This window comes from Nerophis ophidion, linkage group LG02 (assembly GCF_033978795.1).
Source record: "Nerophis ophidion isolate RoL-2023_Sa linkage group LG02, RoL_Noph_v1.0, whole genome shotgun sequence".
Lineage (NCBI taxonomy): Eukaryota > Metazoa > Chordata > Actinopteri > Syngnathiformes > Syngnathidae > Nerophis > Nerophis ophidion.
In genome coordinates, this window is record NC_084612.1 from 29,423,559 (window position 1) to 29,445,115 (window position 21,557).

The following is a 21,557-nucleotide window of genomic DNA, read 5'->3' on the forward strand; positions in this document are numbered from 1 at the left end:
ATTAAAAGATATCAAGTGCACCCTCTAATTCGAAAAATACGTAACACATAAAAAATTTTTTGAAAACAGTCAGAATACGTTTTTTAATGCTTCCTAAATACACGGATATTAGAGACCGCTTGCTGTTCGAACTTTAAACCAGGGGTGTCAAACTCATTTCAGATCGGGGGCCACATGGAGAAAAATCTACTCCCAAATGGGCCGTACTGGTAAAATCATGGCATGATAATCTAAAAATAAAGACAACTTCAGATGGTTTTCTTTGTTTAAAAATAAAACAAGCACATTCTGAAAATGTACAAATCATAATGTTTTTTTTTTTTTTTTTTACACTTACATGTTGCGGTTAATAGCATTCTATCTTTATTTTTTGTTATTTATACTTTCTGTATACATTATGTGATAATGTTCATCAGTCAACATTGAAGTTCATTTTCAATCATCACGTGAAAAAAATAATTGCAAAATCAAATTACAGGATGTTATTTATGTAGTTTGCTCATTTTCCTCAACTGGTGCACTAACAACATGTAGTTTATTTTATTTTTTACATATGTAGTATCGTCTACAAATATACGAAGAATTGCTATTGCGACATCTAGTGGACACATTTAGAACAGCAGTTTCTTTCATTCAAAAATTGTGGCTCATTTTTATACTTAGCAAACTCATCCCGTTGGCCGGATAAAACCTGTTCGCGGGCCGTACGTTTTACACCCCTGCTTTAAATATTATAGGTGTGCACATTTGATCACTTTTCATTCATTTTCATTTATTTATTTATTTCAGGCAATGCCATATAAAAAAGTACAACGTTTACAACACATAATAATATACATTAATATTGTGCAAAAGGTAATGTACAGAAGTGGCTGGGGAGAGGATAGTCTAGGCTTCCCTGCTTAGGCTGCTGCCCCCACAACCCGACCTCAGATAAGCGGAAGAAGATGGATGGATGGATAGAGGTAACTTACAGTATGAAATGCATGATTGTCCAGGTTTGCCTGAAAGGGAGTGGGAAGAAGATAATTTATTTTATCCCACACCCAGTTCTCCATTCAGTGATTAATACATTGAGTTTCACTCTTACTTTGTTTAAGGGTGATACAAATGTTGTATCATAATGGCATTACCACAGGTAACAAAAATTATTACACTGTAACAATAATTTGTATCAACAATGTAGGAAGAATGAACACATCAACAATGCCAATAGACAGAATACTAACAATTTTATAATTTTATTCAACAAGTTATGAATGCAAACAACCTATTTTTATAGCCTCACTCCACCTTTCCGATCCACCATTATAGTACATTTTCCCCTCTCATTGATGTCCAGGAGAAATCCTCCTCCTGTGGAGCATGAAGTCATTTTTCATCACGGTAACGTCTCCCATATGGCCATGAAAGGGCGGCATGTGCACATGCAGGAATACCTTCAGTAATCCCTGCTTGCATTGCATATGTACACCAAGTGCACATACAGTGTGTGATGTATTGTCCACTGTGGGATCAGGTGTATTTATGAGCTGCTCTAGCTTGTCTGATCCCTTTTTGTTGCGTACGTGCAGGCAGTGGGAGATTGCAGCATAACGTTTTGACATACTGTAATAATAAGGATAAATAATAGTAATAGAAAGAGATAGTAGTTCAAATGCCCAGCTGGTGTAAAATGGTGATAAGTGTAGTTAAATGTGAAAACAAGAGGTATAAGTATGATTAAAAAGGAGAAGCAGGGGTCTCATATTGTCATTCAATCTGAATATCTGTTCTGTGCGGCGTCTGTTCTTCTGTCTGGCCCCTATCATTACCCCCCGCTGACAGCATCTTACATGACTCAACAAGACATATGTTTAGTTTAAAAAAAAATTCAAACCACCTGATGCATTCTCAGTCTTCTCCTCCCTTTTTGCTTTCCATAGCGGCGTGAATCACCCTTCTCTTCACAATCCTCCTCAGCTTGGAGGGTCTGAGAGAGTGGAGTCATTTCCAGCCTGCACGATGACCTCATCATCAAAATACCCCTCCTATTTGAGGACTGATACAGATGCACATTAGGTCACTAACTTTACACTGTTTTAGTTAGGATTGAAAGGTAATTTCCTCCTCATTTCATGTAATGACCGGAAATACTGACTACACCTGAGGTGATGAAAAAGTAAAATAGTCTTTATCATGGTGAGGCAATACCAAGTTTGGACACTGTGAGGCGGTTTTGAGACTGTAGGTTTATTATCGAAACAGTGGTATCCACTGTGATGGCTTTAAGCGTTAAAATTAAATGCCAGAGCTATGATTAATTTAGTGATATTTTTTTAATGAACTGACAAAACATTTACATACTCTTGAATTGTAAACTCCTTACTCTAAACGTATGAATCACTGATTGTTTTGGAGATGTAACATTGCAAACAAATTGAGTCTCTGAACGTATATATACACACACATATATATATATATATATATATATATATATATATATATATATATATATATATATATATATATGTGTGTGTATGGAATATATTTGTATATTTGTATATATATTACAGTTTTTAAAAATAGAATGCATACATGGTTGTATTTATACATGCATATATAACTTGTGTGTGTATATATATATATATACATATATATATAAATATATATATATATATATATATATATATATATATATATATATATATATATATATATATATATTGTATTTGTCATACTTTTGAATCAAACACAAATTTTAATTATATGGGCATTATATATATATATATAAAAAACTATAAAAACATATATAAATACAAAAACAATAAATAAATACAATTTTATATCTATATATATGTGTAATGTATACTGTATATATACTGTATATTATATATATATTATACATATATATGTATATATATAAATATATATATATATACACACACACACACACACACACATATATATATATATATATATATATATATATATATATATATATATATATATATATATATATATATATATATATATATATATATATTGTATTTGTCATACTTTTGAATCAAACACAAATTTTAATTATATGGGCATTATATATATATATATAAAAAACTATAAAAACATATATAAATACAAAAACAATAAATAAATACAATTTTATATCTATATATATGTATAATGTATACTGTATATATACTGTATATTATATATATATATTATACATATATATGTATATATATAAATATATATATATATACACACACACACACACACATATATATATATATATATATATATATATATATATATATAATGGATGGATGTATATATATATATATATATATATATATATATCGGATTACTTACCATGAATTGATTAACGTGGACCCCAACTTAAACAAGTTGAAAAACTTAATCGGGTGTTACCATTTAGTGGTCAATTGTACGGAATATGTACTGCACTGGGCAATCTACTAATAAAAGTTTCAATCAATCAATCAATCAAATTCAATTTTCTGGTTCATTTTTCTGATGCAAACTATAGTTGAAGCATACACACACCAGATAGGGTAGTACAATTTTGTATTCACATTTTTATTTTGTCCTAATTTGTCATCTTCTTTTTTTTTAAATGCATGTTATCTTTACCTGCTAAATATTTATTTATTACATGCATTCATATTTATATGTATTTATTTTGGTATTGTTAATGCTCAGTTTTGCTCAATTTTTTTTTTTAGGTAATAGAAAATTCCAAACAGTGATGTGACATGGGACTGTCAAAGCATGTATGAGGATATAGCTCCACCTAATGGAACAATTGTCAATGGAAACGCAAACAATTTAAATTATTGCTAATATTTCAGAATAATGTTCGTGTACATTTAAATCATCCTGATCCACATTTATTTAACAGCTGCTTGAAATGATTTCCCTTCAAAGATTCAAATTCATACAAGAAAAACTTATATAAGTTGCATGTTATCTTTCCTCATGTATAGTTATGCATACATTGCCTCTATCGTCATACTGAGCCAAACATCAAAATGAATAACTTGACTCGCTTTATATACCTTTCGGAAGCGACTTCCCCTCTGAAATGAATCATGCCCATTTAGAGGAATTTCCACGCGTGGTGAGTGTTGACTAATATCGCATGAGTCAGCTCATAAGCGTGCGTGTTAGGACTGGAGGGGGACGACTCTCAGTGACGGGTGGTGGGGGTCTTGCGTGTGGGGGTTGCCTTTGGGGGTGTCTCAGCTGGAGCGTGGACCTGGGATGGCGTGGAGTACAGTGGGAGCGACGACGCGGCCAAACTTTGCAGAGCGGGCTGCAGAAGTCATGTTCTTCCAATATCCGACGCGCGAAGCAACATGTGGATCGCAAGCTGCGGGAGTTCTGTCTTTTTAAAGTGGATCCACGCGTGGGAGATAAAAAGTTACTGTCGTCCGACTGGGATGCATTGCTTGAAAGTGCAGATACAGACGAGTGCATGAGGAGGACATGGACCATGTAGCCTTGCGTTGGCTTTTCACATTCTAACACAATGCATTCCCCTCGCGGCAAGGAGCTGGCGCTGTTATCCAGGAAGCACCGACTCATGGCAGCGGCGATGCCCGGCGAGGACAGCCTTTTGCCGGGCAACACTTCCAGGACGGACCGCAACGGCCTGGGCGCACTGGTGCATTGTTTTATATGTGGCAGCGGCGTGACGGCGGGGAAAGAGCTGCGGCTACAAGTGAGCTACCAAAAGGAGACACTGCCGTTTTTCCCCTTCCTCCAGAACCAGGAGCCAGCCCCGGGTGCGAGCGAGCTCAGCCCGGATGGTTACGCGCGGGTGTGCGCCGTGTGTCACTGCTTCCTGGCCGAGCAGTGGAACTCCTTCGAGCGGAGCGGGACGCCCATCGAGAAGCGCATGTATTGGCTCAAACGTCCCTACCAGTGCGACTCTCGCCGGGTCCCGCAGGAATGGAACATCTCCTACGAGCTGGAGCGGAGGATCAGCACCGGGAGCCACAATTACGACGGCGGCGCGGAGTCCGACTTCTCCTCCTTTTCCGATAACATGTCCGACCAGGAGATGGAGGTGGTGGAGAGAGGCGCTGCGGGCAAGTATCCGAGGGCACCCGGGAAGTTGCCGAGGGACAGTAGCAGGAAGAACAGCGTTAAAAACAGCCCCGGTTCGCCGAGGACGCTCCCCCGCTTCTCGGCGGGGCTTTACGCAGCGCAGGGGTCACCCGAACCGGAGAGCGTCCCTCCTACAAGACGGGCCGCTAAATCATCATATCATTTGTCCAAGTTCCAGGGGAGGACCTATGACAGCCATTTCCCCGACACACCTGTGCCAGACAACCTGGTCGTGACGCGGAACAGGTTGTGGCTGCAGGAGGTGGGGAGTGGGACAATGCGTCCATCCACTCTCCACTCCAAAGGTAACAGAGATGTCCACAACTCTGATGAAGATGAGATTAACATCACCGGCAGGGACATGCTTGGCGGTATAAACGGCAAAGGGTCTGCCGGGGACCTTTTGACCCTAAAGTTTGCTCAGCCGCACAATTCCGCAGAAGGACGTACTTGCTTCATCTGTGGGAATTCTTTCATTCGGAACGGGAGTTATAAAGTCAGTGTTCAGAAGCAGGAGACTGAGCAGGGGGAGCCTTTCTTCCCCTTTCTGTGGCTCCATGCCCCCCCACCAGGGGCCTTACCCATCAGCCCGGCAGGTGCCACCCTGGTGTGTGGCAGCTGTCACGCCTCCCTCATGCAGCAGTGGCACGACTTCCAACAGGCGGATGTTCCTGTGCTCCAACGCCTCTACGTTGTCCCGCTCAACCCGGCTGCAATCCGGCATACTGCCCTGCCGGAGAAACCGACGGAGAGCGCCGACGAGGGTCCCCGCGAGGCCTGTTTCCTCTGCGGGCGGGAGTGTCAGGGTGATCAAAAAGTAGTGCATGCTCAGGCCGGTGTGGGTAAATCCCGCGCTGTGATGTATTTCCCCTTCATCAACATGCTTCCGTGCCCGCCCAACGCCCGGCCGCTGAGGAACGGGTGCGTACACAGCTGTTCGCAATGCTTTTTAATCCTGGAGGACATCTGGAGCGCATATCGCCTCAGTCTCACCGAGGACCTCATCACCTCCATCAGCTCCTTCCTGGTCAGGTACCATTCCGTCAACGCCATCGAAGCGTTCGGATCTGTTCGTTCCCATAGTGGCGCTTCTTCGGATAACTCCTTGTCTGTTTGCTACCTTTGTGGAGCGGAGTTACCCGCCGGAGGAGAGCACCAGCTCCACGTCAACCCAACCAAACGCTGCGGCGAGAAGGAGCCCTTCTTCCCTTTCCTCACAGTCCACCCTCCCGCCCCCAGCGCCAAGCCGGTTGACGCCACAGGCCTGGTGTCAGCCTGCAGCCTCTGCTACCATGACCTATACGCTCAGTGGGACCAGCATGAAAGAAAGGGCCCAGGTGGCGCCACACCCTCCCTGCCCTCCACCTCTGGCTCCTCCAGCTCACCTTGGGCCCGCCAGTACACCTGTGAGGCATTTGTGTGCTTCTTCTGCAGGCAGGAGCAGCGCAGGCAAGGGCAGATGTGCAGGGTCACTGTGGCCAGGCTGCCGGTCTTCCTGTACGCACCACGCAGCACTCGCACACTCGTGGTGGATGACGGGAGGACGCTGGTGGTGGGCTCATGTGTGGATTGTAAGGCCATGGTGCAGGTGGGACACAGCGCGGAAGACACGGAGAGGCTGCGACATCTGGCTTCAGATGGGGAACTGCAAACCACCTCGCCAGAGTCTGCAAGACAGGTTGGTTATTTACAATCATTTCTTTTTGTTATGTCAAACTGCTTTCCCACAGACTGCATAACGTGTTTGTTCTCGTGTGGCCTCGCACTTTCACGCTTTTTGTACTTCAATCAATTTCAGTTTTATTCCCTTATTGTCTTTTGAAGATGAGTATTTGGTTCGAGCGTGAAGCTCCCGCAGTGTTGTTTTATTTAAGCAGGGTTTGGGCCACTTGGGTGAACTAAGATGACACAAACATTTCTCAACAAATGTCTATAAAGACTTTGGGGAGACTACGAGGGTCTGGGAGCCAAAGCCAGCATTGTGTTCACTGTGTTTGTTTGTTCAAGCTTGACTGAGTGTGTCTCATTCTTGCTGCACAAATTGTTCAAACTCACGTTTATTTTTCTGTGTGAGATAGAGAGAGACAGAAGTGTGTTGAATGGCTTGGACAGACTGGTTGATGGTTTGTTTTTAAAAGAAAGCCTTATAATGCAAAAAGACACTGTACAAAATGCCAGAAATCCATTTTCTACCGCTTATCCCTCTAGGGGTCGCAAAGGTCTGGAGCCTATCTCAGCTGCGTCCCCCTGAACAAGTCCTATACTAAATGCTGAAATCCTATTTTGCGATAAGTGATCACTTTCATTTGTAACTATGCATGCAAACATTCTGTGTTTGGAACAATATATACGGTTTACACATTCAATTTCTCTAAGGAATCAGAAGTCTTTCCACGTGTTGCGCTATATTTGTCATATTTTAAAGCCAGTTGAGATGTCTGGGCATCTTGAGTCATTCATTACTCGCGAGGGAATCTGTCGAAAGTATCTTTGAGTTAATTGAGAATTATTGTCATATTTTGATGATGATGATTCAGCAATTGTGATTGGGGCTGCAAAGATTATTTGATGCAATCAATTAATTAGATTAGAATAAAGCTTTGATTTATATTGAGTCTATTGCTTCAATGAATCGTTTAATGAACATTGATAAAATCCAGACCCCATGAAGTGCCCGGAACTTGAAATAAGCAGACATAGTTTCCATACATAGACATAGTTCTGGAATAGAGCGCACATTAGAGCGGTGGTGTGTGGGTGCTGGGATTTGTGTGTTGGTGAACAGCAAAGTTTTAAAAAAAATTTTTGATTAATGAACACATTTTAAAGGTGCAATTAATGATGTGCAATCATTAGTTTAAAATTATGAATTAAAGTACCACTGATAGTCACACACACACAAACACACACACACACACACACACACACACACACACACACACACACACACACACACACACACACACATACACACACACACACATACACACACACACACACACACACACACACACACACACACACACACACACACACACACAGACACACACACACACACACATTAGGTGTCGTGAAATTACCCTCTGCAATTGACCCATCCCCTTGTTCCACCCCCTGGGAGGTGAGGGGAGCAGTGAGCAACAGCAGTGGCCGCACTCCGGAATCATTTTGGTGATTTAACACCAAGTTCCAACCCTTGATGCGGAGTGCCAAGCAGGGAGGTAATGGGTCCCATTCGGCTGGGGTTTGAACTCACGACCTTCCGATCTCAGAGCAGACATATAACCACAAGGACACGGAGCAGGTTTAAGATGAATTCCTTCCTTAGTTTAGTTAAACTATGTTCTGTAAATACACATGGAGGTTATAAAGTGTCTTTTATCCGATTAACCAATTACTCGAACAAAGTACTCGAGTGATTACTCGATTAAATTCAATAGCTGCAGCCTTAATTGTGATAGTCATCAAAATGGAAGGAAAACAACTGCAATAGAATACAAATGTATCTATCTATGTACTGTAAATGAAGAAGAGTAAACTTATAAAAATATAGAAGAATATACTTCTAATCTGGCATGTTATGTGTTTTAATAATAAGGAACTCAAAGATTGAATCAAAAAATCCATGTTTATAAGGCGAGATTGGCAAGTTGGTGAACTTAAGAAAACAGCTTTTCATTGGTCATATAGAAACTAGGGCCTGATCTACAAAGATACAAATACCACATTCTAAACAGCGTTTGGAAACTATAAATTTGCGTCTACTATTATTGGGCGTGTTACGTTTGATTTACCAAGACTGCATCTACAATTAACAACTAGTGTAGACCGCCCTATTTTAACAAGTCTTTTGCGTGTACTGCCAGCATTATGTGTCCATGGAAAGACTCATTTACTACACATTCACATTATTGTACTCATCAGCCTGTGAGTTTTGCAATGTTGAACAAGCAGTACACATCTATATTATGTAACACCTTTTCTGCAATATAAAATCACAATCTAGAAAAAAGTTTTTTGCTCGCTGACTGTGCAGTGTGCAGTGAGGTGGTGGACCATCTCAACACTGCAGCATCTGCATCTGGAATGATGCAAATGCCAGAACATGTACAAACCCCATTTCAATATGAGTTGGGAAATTACGTTAGCTGTAAATATAAATGGAATACAATGATTTGCAAATCCTTTTCAACCCATTTTCAATTGAATGCACTACAAAGACAACGTATTTGGTGTTCAAACTCAGAAACTTTATTTTTTTTTTACAAATAATAACTTAGAACTAACTTAGAATTTCATGGCTGCAACACGTGCCAAAGTACTTGGGAAAGGGCATGTTCACCACTGTGTTACATCACCTTTTCTTTTAACAACACTCAATAAATGTTTGGGAACTGAGGAAACTAATTGTTGAAGCTTTGAAAGCGGAATTCTTTCCCATTCTTGTTTTATGTAGAGCTTCAGTCGTTCTACAGTCCGGGGTCTCCGCTGTCGTATTTTACGCTTCATAATGCGCCACACATTTTCCATGGGAGACAGGTCTGGACTGCAGGCGAGCCAGGAAAGTACCCACACTCTTTTACTACGAAGCAATGCTGTTGTAACACTTGTCTTGCTGAAATAAGCAGGGGCGTCCATGATAACGTTGCTTGGATAACAACATATGTTGCTCCAAAACCTGTATGGACCTTTCAGCATTAATGGTGCCTTCACAGATGTGTAAGTTACCCATGCCTTGGGCACTAATACACCCCCATACCATCACAGATGCTGGCTTTTGAACTTTGCGCCTATAACAATCTGAATAGTTATTTTCCTCTTTGTTCTGGAGGACACCACATCCTCTGTTTCCAAATATAATTTGGGATGTGGACTCATCAGACAACAGAACACCTTTCCACTTTGCATCAGTCCATCTTAGGTGAGCTCGGGCCCAGCCAAGCCGGCAGCGTTTTAGGATATTGTTGAGAAATGGGTTTGGCTTTGCATAGCAGAGTTTTAACTTGCACTTACAGATGTAGCGACAAACTGTAGTTACTGACAGTGGTTTTATGAAGTGTTCCTGTGCCCAATGTGGTGATATCCTTTACACACTGATGTCGGTTTTTGATGCAGTACTGCCTGACGGATCAAAAGTCCATAATATCATCGCTTACGTGCAGTGATTTTTCCAGATTCTCTGAACTTTTTGATGATTTTACGGACCGTTGATTGTAAAATCCCTAAATTCTTTGCAATAGCTCGTTGAGAAATGTTGTTCTAAAAGTGTTCGACAATTTGCTTACATAGTGGTGACCCTCGCTCCATCCTTGTTTGTAAATTACTTAGCATTTCATGGAAGCTGCTTTTATACCCAATCAAGGCATCCAACTGTTCCCAATTAGCCTGCACACCTGTGGGATGTTCCATATAAGTGTTTGATGAGCATTCCTCAACTTTATCAGGATTTATTGCCATCTTTCCCAACTTCTTTGTCACGTGTTGCTGGCATCAAATTCTAAAGTTAATGATTATTTGCACAAAAAAAATGTTTAGCAGTTTGAACATCAAATATGTTGTCTTTGTAGCATATTCAACTTAATATGGGTTGAAAATGATTTGCAAATCATTGTATTCCGTTTATATTTACATCTAACACAATTTCGCAACTCATATGGGAATGGGGTTTGTATATTAAAAGTCGTTTTTTTCATATAGGAGGTATATGTTTCCTAAATAAAAAGATGAATATCATTATAAAAGAAAAATGCCGGCAGACACCAAAATGCATCGATTGGATTTGTTTCAATCAGCCCTTTAAGTCATCCAGCAGCTATAAAATCACATTGCGAAATAGACAAGAATGTCTTTATTTCTAACAATGCATATATGTTGGCACACACAAAGGGCGAAGGATTCGCTGTCCAGCTGTTTAGGCAGCCCAGTCCCCTCCTTTCTCACAGCTGTGTCAGTTTGCACATACGTGCTAAATAAAGATGTTAAATAACATCCGCAGAACAGTTTCAGCTTCGATAAATCACATTGTGCGTGTTGAATAATCATATTTTCCTCTCAGGAGTGGCCGTTCTGATTATCAGCGTATATTTTGCATATCTATAATGACAGTGAGTTTACGTTTTGAAATACCACTCTCTATGTTGCTCACTTTAAAGGCAACTGCACTCTTTTTTTCTATTGTTCACAATCATTATGAAAGACAAAAACACACATCTTTTTCTTTTTTGGGATTCTAAAGATGATAAAAAACGCTTGCAATATGTGGCTGGGAGTCACCATTGTAGCCCTCAAAGCTCTCCAAAAACCCTGCATCAACGTTTTATATACAGCACACGCTGCAAGTATGTATATGATGTCGTAAGAAACATGTTTATAACAATATGCAATACATACAATATTTACAATATTTTGGTCATTTTATGCATTACTGGAACTTATTTTTTTGGCCCATATATTTCCGTTCCCATAGCAACAATCTTTTGACTTCCGGCAACAAATGTGTGTTCTATTTCCGGCAATAAACGTGTGTGTGTTCTAATCATGGCAGACTTCGTAGTAGATGGTTAAAATGGCTATTTTTTTTGGACAAATGAAGACTAACAACCTTATTTTTTAGAACCTGAATATACAGAGAATGAACTGCTGGTTACAAAAGCGAGCACAAACAGTGGGTGAAACGTTCGTGCTGATGAAAGCTGGGAGAGTGGGGTTGTGCGATATAGCCTTTTATTAATATCTTGATATTTTCAGGCCATGTCACGATACACGATATACATCTCGATATTTTGCCGTAGCCTTGAATGAACACTTGATACATATAATCACAGCAGTATGATGAGTATATGTGTCTACATTAAAATATTCTTGTTCATACTGCATTAATATATGATCATTTTGAACTTTCATGCAGAGAGGGAAATCACAACTAAGTCAATTTACCAAAACTGTATTTATTAAACAGTTATTAAGCAGTGGCACAAACATTCATGTCATTTCAAAACAGAAAGTGCAAGACATTTTAAAACAAGCTATTAGTGCAGTTTTGTGCCTGATGTCACTAAGATGACATATCAAAACAACACTAAATTAAAGTGCTATTTTTGTACAGAACGCCACGACAATATAAAAGTGCAATATAGTGCACTTTTGTGCATGATGTCACACCAGATATTTCAATAACTGTCAAATAAAAAAGAGCTGCATAATTAGAAAACAAATAGTGTATGTCCTTCGCTATGTGGTAGGTTACTGCGGACATTATCTCCTTCTGTTGACAATTTTTTTCATACGGTGTTGATCTGGAAATGGTTTCTTCTGCATTTTGTGGCACCGAACGAAGATGTTGGCATGCTGAGTTTCAAGCACTTCTCATTCTTTAGCGGGTGGCTTTTCAAATGATGCTATAAATGAGCAGTAATGCTACTTGTTTTAGCAACGCTTTTGCCACATACTAGACATTATTCGATTGTCTGTTCAACATCTTCCCGCTTGAAGCCAAATCACCGTCAGACGATGGACCCCGTGCGGTTTTTCTTGGTATTTAATTATTCTTCCTCTACTTGTTACCAGATTGGCACCTTCTCTCTCTTGTATTACCACTCGCACCGCACCGCTAGCACCACAGCTAACCTTACCCATACATCACAATATAGCAATTTTCTATATCGCACAGAGACCAATCTGTGATATATTGAGTATATTTGATATATCGCCCAGCCCTAGTTACATCCCCATTTTATACTAACGTGTTGACCCCATAGCATCAGGCCAAAGTGTCTTCCACAAGTCACAAATTCTGAATTAGAAGATAGATTTCTGGTCCATTTTTTAACCAAATCGAACAAAAAATACTTTGCACTAATCCCGGATTGAGACGAGCGGAGGTGTTGTATAAGCGGTCCAGATGCGCTGGCTCAAAGAACAATACTCAACACGCTTCCCCCCGAAAAGATAAATCTGTCAGTGTTTCACTTTGTTGCTCATTTTTTAGTTTTTACCATGTTTTTAATGTGAGTTTTCTGTCAGTATCACTTATAAAAACCCCTATCCTGCTGTTTAAAAGCTGAGTATGAAGAATGAACATGGGAGCCAGTGGGGCTGCACAAGAGGGGGGAAAGAGGCTTGTGAAGTTTTAATGAAGCGCTGAGGAGCCTTGAGACGGCCAGTTGGCCTTGTGAACTGCTCTCTCATGCAAACAGTCAGTGACTGTACAGCCTTGCAGGACATAAGACAAACATCTGTGGATGCCATTCGCACTCGGCAATCTGAAAATGTAAGCACACTCACGCCAGCTGTCGGGAGCTGTCCACCTCCTTCTTTATCTGCCCCGAAAGATAACGAGGAGGAGGTCCATTTTGTTACTTCTTTTGTATACAGAGTTGGAGTGACGTTCAACAAATACCCTCAGCTGGAGTCGTGCGTGTGGCATAATCACTTGTTTATTTGTGTTGTTGTCTGAACATTCACACATGTTCTCGGATGATCTCATCGGGGGTACTCCGAATATAGAGTCTAATTATGGCTACAGATTTTCACAGAGACTGAGGCAACATGGTGTTAGGCGTTCAAAGGTTTCGGGTGATCATTCTGGACCAAGACGGTTGCAGGTGGTAAAGCTCTTTTTGGTGTGTGACCTTATAACCTGTATTAAGTGACACTGGTGTGTGAGAGAGACACGGCTGCAGGGAACAGGTGCTTTGGTGCTCTTGGGTCACATTTTATGTTTGAGAGCATTTGACATGGCTGTTAGGAAGATGTGTAAGGATATCTTTTATCACACGGCCATACATTTAGATTGAATGTTATGAAAGATTTTAAAGTCAGTCCATTTTGTTACATACTGCAGGAATATCTGCATGAAGAAAATGTTTGTTGTATTAGCCATTGAAGGGGAACTGCACGTTTTTGGAATTCTTAATTATATTAAAAACTTTTAACAAAGTTTTATAAAAAAAAAAAAACACAAAACACATTCAAAATAATTTCCTTTGGAGATGAAACATTATTGTAGATAAAAACATTATTTTAATAATTAGCCACACTGTTGTAACTCGTGCTGAATGTGGCATGGCATTGTCTTGTCAAGCAGGGGCGTCCATGAAAAAGACGGCGCTTAGATGGCAGCATATGTTGTTCCAAAACCTGCATGTACCTTTCAGCAATAATGGTGCCTTCACAGATGTGTAAGTTACCCATGCCTTGGGCACTAATGCACCCCCATACCATAACAGATGCTGGCTTTTGAACTTTGTGTCGATAAAAGTCTGGATGGTTCGCTTCCCCTTTGGTCCGGATGACACGATGTTGAATATTTCCAAAAATAATTTGAAATGTGGACTCGTCAGACCAAAGAACACTTTTCCACTTTGCATCAGTCCATCTTAGATGATCTCGGGCCCAGAGAAGCCGGCGGCATTTCTGGATTTTGTTGATAAGTGGCTTTTGCTTTGCATAGTAGTGCTTTAACTTGCACTTACAGATGTAGCAATGAACTGTATTTAGTGACAGTGGTTTTCTGAAGTGTTCCTGAGCCCATGTGGTGATATACTTTAGAGATTGATGTCGGTTTTTTATACAGTGCCGTCTGAGGGTTCGAAGGTCACGGTCATTCAATGTTGGTTTCCGGCCATGCCGCTTACGTGGAGTGATTTTTCCAGATTCTCTGAACCTTTTGATGATATTATGGAGCGTAGATGTTGAAATCCCTAAATTTCTTGCAATTGCACTTTGAGAAACGTTGTTCTTAAACTGTTTGACTATTTGCTCACGCAGTTGTGGAAAAAGGGGTGTCCCTCGCCCCATCCTTTCTTGCGAAAGACTGAGCATTTTTTGGGAAGCTGTTTTTATACCCAATCATGGCACCCACCTGTTCCAAATTAGCCTGCGCACCTGTGGGATGTTCCAAATAAGTGTTTGATGAGCATTCCTCATCTTTATCAGTATTTATTGCCATCTTTCCCTGCTTATTTGTCTTATGTTGCTGGCATCAAATTTCAAAGTTAATGATTATTTGCAAAAAATAAAAATGTTTATCAGTTTAAACATCAAATATGTTGTCTTTGTAGCATATTCAACTGAATATGAGTTGAAAAGGATTTGCAAATCATTGTATTCCGTTTATATTTACATCTAACACAATTTCCCAACTCATATGGAAACGGGGTTTGTACATCAAACATAATTTCGTATCATTTCTCTTTACAGCATGTCCGAAAAGGAGTAGGAAGAAGCAAAGCTTATTTAATAATACCCCTTTCCAATTTCAGAGAGTTTACAAATACATATGTTCATTTACTGTCTTCCTTTTGTAACACAATTACATCAGTGAATGATTAATACAGCAGTTCTTGCAATATATAATTAAGTCTGTCATGTTAAACATACTGAAATGAAGAATATCCTGTTTTCAATAAGGTTGAAGGTATTTCTCAGAATTAATTAATTCCACATTCTGATATGCAAAAGGTCTTAAATGTTGTACGTGCATACAAATGTTTTAATTTAGTTTTTCCTCTAAGGATATATTTTGCCTATCATTCATAATCTTTATAAGAGACAAGAAGACAAACGTTTTTGTTTTTTTTCTCCGTTTTCTGACATGTAACATTTGTCTCGTTCTTGGTGATTAGCAATGCAGCTAATTGGAGCAATCAATTCTACCTCTTAATCACTTTAAAAATGTATTCAAAAACCGTCAACAATACTTCATTTACGTTCCTTAACCTGTATAATAACCAGGCTATAGTGACATTGTTATTGTAAGAGCGAACATTAAGGAACTCTTTTTCTAGGGTACTAACAGATCGGCGCGCTACAGTATTACCCGTTAACGCTAACGAGATAGCTTCTACGTCAGGACAAAACAAGTCTTTAACCAATAGAATAATATCAATTCTTTAAACTTTAATATACATGTTATAGTTTATTTCCAGAGAAGTACAATTTTACAATTTTATAAAACACTTTATTTTGAAAAAAAAAATGATAACATAACGATAACATACATTTGGAATATTGTGTGCACCTAAATATAATTGTACCCATCTAATTTGAATTAATAATTATTGTGTACATATATTGGCAGCACAAGACTAGAAGAGAAGTCATTGATTACAGTCTTTGTCCTTCTCCTTCTTCTGCCTTTCGAGGCCCATCACTGGTGGTGGATTTCTCCTCTGTGCGGCAGATTTTTTCTTTTTTAATGACCCGGTTGATTGTCTTTGACTTTGGGGCTGCGTTGTGTGCATTTTGTTGTTTCTTCGCCATCATGAGGTTGAGTCCATAACGCGCTAAATGGATGACTGAATGATTGTTTTAGTGCTTTTGGTTTAATGTGAACAATTTTATGGGTCCACCTTGACCATCAATTCAATTGGTCTGATGCGATAGATTTACTACAGGCATGTGAAACATATGAGCCCCAAAAAATCTCTGAATTAACCACAGCATTAATAAGTAGGTTTTTACGGACCGTAAATTGTGGTTATCACTCTAGTATTGATGATGGACTGATCTTACTCTTGGTACCAACTTACTTACTTACTTAGGCCCATCGCTCCCAATGGAGCATAGGCCATCAATGACTCCTCTCCATGCAGCACGGTTTTGGGCTGTCCTTTCCGCCTCTCCCCAGCTGGTTCCCAACCTCTTCAGCTCCGCCTCAGAGTCCCGCCTCCAGGTGTTTTTAGGCCGTCCCCTCTTCCTCTTTCCCTGTGGGTTCCACGTCAAGGCTTGCCGTGTGATGGTAGTTGCTGGTTTCCTAAGGGTGTGCCCAACCCAACCCCACTTTCTCCTTAGTATTTGTTTCTCCACTGGCTCCTGATTCCCTTTCCTCCAGAGTTCCTCGTTGCTGATTTTGTTTGGCCACCAAATCCTGAAAATCCTCTTCAGACAACTGTTAATAAACGTTTGTAACCTTTGTACGGTCTTCTTTGTCATCCTCCACGTTTCAGAGCCGTAGAGAAGGACGGATTTTATGTTTGAATTGAAGATCCGGACTTTGGTTGTCATAGATATCTCCTTGGAGGACCAGATGCTCTTCAGGATGATGAAGGCTGCTCTTGCTTTTCCAATTCTTGCTGTTACATCTTTGTCGGTGCCACCCTGTTTATCCACGATGCTGCCCAAGTAGGTGAAGGAGTCTATTTCCTGGATAATTTCCTCTTCTATTACTATTGGATTGTTGGTCAAGTTATTAAACTTCATTATGTTGGTCTTCTTCCTGTTTATCCTTAGCCCTACGCCTAGAGATGTCTTGACCAATTCGGTGGTCTTTTCCTGCATCTGCCTGTGGTTGTGCGAGAGGAGCGCCAGGTCGTCTGCGAAGTCTAAGTCATCCAGTTGCGTCCACAGGGTCCACTGAATACCGTTTTTCTTTCCTGATGTTGTGTTCTTCATGATCCAGTCAATAACTAATAGGAACATGAAGGGTGATAGGAGGCATCCCTGCCGAACTCCGGTCCTGACCTCAAAACTATCAGACACTTGGCCTGCATGTAGCACCTTGCATGTCATTCCTTGGTAGGTTTTCTGAATCAGGCTGATGATTTTCTCTGGAATCCCGTAGTGCCGCAGTAGTTTCCACAGTGTCTCCCTGTCCACACTGTCGAAGGCTTTTTCATAGTCTACGAAATTTACATATAGGGAAGAGTTCCATTCAATAGATTGTTCCACAATGATGCGGAGAGTGCAGATCTGGTCTGTGCAGGATCTGTTGCTTCGGAATCCGGCTTGCTGGTCTCTCAGGAAAGGGTCCACAGCTTTGCTCATCCTGTCCAGTAGTATGCGGTTGAGAATTTTTCCTGGGACTGAAAGCAGGGTTATTCCTCTGTAGTTGTTGCAGCTGGTGAGATCACCCTTTTTTGGGATCTTGATGAGGGTTTCCTCTCTCCAGTCTTCTGGGATTGTCTCTTCCTCCCAGATCTTTGAAAAAAGGCTGTGCAGCATATTGACAGCAGTCCTTAGGTCAGCTTTGATAGCTTCTGCTGGTATTCCATCTGGTCCTGCAGCTTTCCCATCCTTCATGGAAGTGATCGCTTTCATGATCTCTGCTTTGCTGGGCTTACATGAGCTAATTGGTAGTACTGCCTCCGCTGGTGGAATATCTGGTGGGTCTGCTGGGATAGGTTGGTTCAGTATCTCACTGAAGTGTTCTGCCCAACGTCTTCGCTGATCTTCATTTGTTGTGAGTGGTTTTCCATCCTTGTCCTTCACTGGCTTGTCAGTCTGTTGGAATTTGCCTGCTAACTTTTTAGTTATCATATAGAGGTCTCTCAGGTTGCCTTGACCAGCTGCCATTTCCGCTTGTTTGGCCAGATTGTCTATATGATCTCGTTTGTCCTTTCTGATGCTTCTCTTCACCTCTTTATTGGCTTTTGTGTAGTTCTTCTGTGCCCTTGCTTTCGCCAGTCTTGTGGTACTCGTGTTCAATTGATCTTTCTTCTCCTTCCTTTCTTTCAGCTTCTGATGTGTCTCCATGGATAGCCATTCTTTGTGTTTTGTCTCCTTTTTCCCCAGCACTTCTTCACATGTGTCCTTCCACAACTTCTTTGTGTGTTGCCATCTTGTCTCCATGTCAGTGTCAATGTCTTCTTCCAGTATCTGTAGCTGATGGTATCTGTTCGAAAGGTTGATCTGGAATTTTGTCTGCACTTCTTTATTCTTGAGAAGCCCCACGTTGTATCGCATTCTTCCGCTGGTGGTTGTGGAGTGCTTCTTCAGTCGTAGCTTTGCACTCATTATCAAGAGGTGATGATCTGATGCTACATCCGCACCTCTTTTTACCCGCACATCTTGGCATGATCTTCGGAACTTTCTACAGATGCAGATATGATCTATTTGGTTCTCTGTGATGTGATCTGGGGATCTCCAGGTGGCTTTGTGGATCCTTTTGTGGGGGAAGATGCTGCCTCCGATTACCATTTGGTTGAGTGAGCACAGGTCTGCTAAACGCTCTCCGTTTTCATTCATCTGCCCCAATCCCTGTGCTCCCATGATGTCTTCATAGCCCGTGTTGTCGGCTCCAATCTTGGCATTGAAGTCGCCCATGAGAATGGTGATATCCTTTGCTTTCTGTCTGGCTAGCACATACTGTAGTTGATCGTAGAATTCGTCTTTCCTCTCCTCTTCAGCATCGTTTGTTGGGGCATAACATTGGATGATGCTCAAATTGATGTTGTTCTTCTTGGTGGCAAATGTGGCGGTGATAATTTGTGGGTTTACTGGTTCCCATCCAATGAGAGAACGCTGTGCCTGTGGGGCCAGCATCAGGGCCACCCCTTCCGTGTGCGGTGCGCCATCTTCGGTGTGGCCAGAATATAACACCATCTCTCCTGATGTTAGTCGCAGCTGTCCTGCCTGTAGCCACCTTGTCTCACATAGCCCCAGGAGAGAGATGTTGTAATTTCTCATCTCCTGTGCGACCTGTGCTGTCTTCCCTGTTTCATACATAGTCCTGACGTTCCATGTGGCGATGTTGGTGTGCTTCCTGGGAGTTAGAAGGGGGATCAGCCTTGCAGCTTCCTCTCGGCTTTCACTGCTCTGCGTCATTGACCTCCTATGTGGAAGCCCTTCCTTTCCCAAGTCGTGTTGCTTTTGAGTCGTAATTGATGCTTCTGTAACATATATATTTTTGACGGGTAGGGTTGTTGGCCCTACGCCAACCCATTTAACCTCTGGGCGAGGTGGTCCAATTCGTCTCACCTCTACCCTTTGACCTGTCCAGCATGGGAGTCCCTTCTAGGTGCATGCGCACCCGCTGGCATAGCTCTCCGGGTCACGGAGGCACTCAAGCCACCACCCCACGACAAGGGATGGACCGTGTGATGGTCCAACACTATCGATTTATTGTCACATTGTTTCTTATGTCTGCATAGCACTTTGGCAAATTTGTTTTTAATTGTGCCATTTAAAGGAGTAAACTAAACTGAACTGAACTTTACGGATCGATCTGTCTTAGGTCGTGTATGCCCATACTTGCCAACCTTGAGACCTCCGATTTCGGGAGGTGGGGAGGAGGCGTGGTTTGGGGGGGTGGTTAAGAGGGGACGAGTATAATTAACCAACTCGAGTATTTCATATATAAATATATATATATATATATATATATATATATATATATATATATATATATATATATATATATATATGTATATGTATATATATATATATATATATATATATATATATATATATATACATATATATATATGAAATACTTGACTTTCAATGAATTCTATCTACATATATTTATTTTATTTTATATATAAATAAAATAAATGGTTGAATTTTAGACGGCACCTATCAAATACACAGTAATAAAAACACAGTTGTTCTACTAACTGTACTGTGCTTGCTGTTTATTAAAGACAACAACAACAACACTTACCTTTCACTATTTGAGTAACCTTTGTTCTGCCATTTGCGTACTCGGAAGAGTCACTTGCCGCCAGAAGCACAACACCACGTAAATCGTTGGCCAATAAAAAAGCAACTCCATAACGCTACAGCCAACATTCACCAGGAGATTGCAACAGACAACATAGAATCACTCTATTACAGACGGCGTCACCATGGCTGTAACTTCCTCGTTCTTCTGCTTCGTCTCCTTGTGTGTGCAGTTTTTTATAAAAAATCTGTAGTTGTTGTAACGTGATTGGTCAGGCAAGCTGTTTATATAACAGGAAAGCAGAAGTGAAAACAGGTTGTCCCCACTCATGTCCGCATGGAGCTGGAGGGGGCGTGAATTTCGGGAGATTTCCGGGAGAAAATTTATTCCGGGAGGTTTTCGGGAGAGGCGCTGAACTTCGGGAGTCTCCCGGAAAATCCGGGAGGGTTGGCAAGTATGTGTATGTCTGGTAGTGGTCATTTAACAGCCACAGAGCAGCCCAACTGTTATGTTATCCTCTGTCTAACTTTTATTAATCTACTTGTTAATTTCCTGTTAATAGCTGCTTACTTTAAACTTCAACCCACGCTTCTTAAAATGTACTAGTCACATATTTCTTGTGTTGTTTCAAGCCAGTTCATGTGCTAGCTGAGCTATTAGCTTGCCTGCTGCTGTTTGCTCTTCTTTTGTTTGTAACTTGTTTAGCCAGTCCTACAGTCCTGTAGTGGTAACACGACTTGAGAACTGTAGTTTATTTGTCGCAATGGAGGATTACTGACATAGAGAAGCGACTCCGCACGGGATATGGAATTACAGTTAGCTGCTCAGTTGCCTCTGTGGTATAGCTAATTCTGATTAGCGGACTGAGCATCAAAAATGACTGAGCATCAAAAATAGGTATCAAAGTTTCGGGAGAATTGTAATGTAAAAGCCAGTTACCATTGATGAACTCTGCCCTATGTCCACCACTACGGATGGGGCCTGATCGATGATAGCATATGATATGTTATGGAGTTCGTTGTGTTCCCACTGCGGGCTTGAAGTTATTTGTTGTCACAGGAAA

The 21,557-nt window shown here is 40.8% G+C and overlaps 1 protein-coding gene and 1 long non-coding RNA gene across 4 annotated transcripts in view; one reads left to right on the forward strand and one right to left on the reverse strand.

Annotated features, from left to right (window-relative positions):
• Positions 1–3,563: 3,563 nt before the first annotated feature.
• LOC133539016 (uncharacterized) lies at positions 3,564–20,700 on the reverse strand. Its single transcript, XR_009803151.1, has 2 exons — positions 20,495–20,700; positions 3,564–6,779 (listed from the first exon to the last, which is right to left on the reverse strand). It is a non-coding gene; the product is annotated as an uncharacterized LOC133539016 (long non-coding RNA).
• The window catches only part of gse1b (Gse1 coiled-coil protein b), a 459,629-nt gene continuing 442,312 nt past the window's right edge, over positions 4,241–21,557 (forward strand). For 2 of the 3 annotated variants that reach the window (XM_061880969.1, XM_061880979.1), the window contains exon 1: positions 4,241–6,790. In XM_061880969.1, coding sequence (XP_061736953.1) covers positions 4,532–6,790 — 2,259 coding nt within the window. In that variant the 5' untranslated portion in view covers positions 4,241–4,531. The remainder of the gene's footprint in view (positions 6,791–21,557) is intronic. The other variant, XM_061880960.1, reaches the window with a different exon arrangement.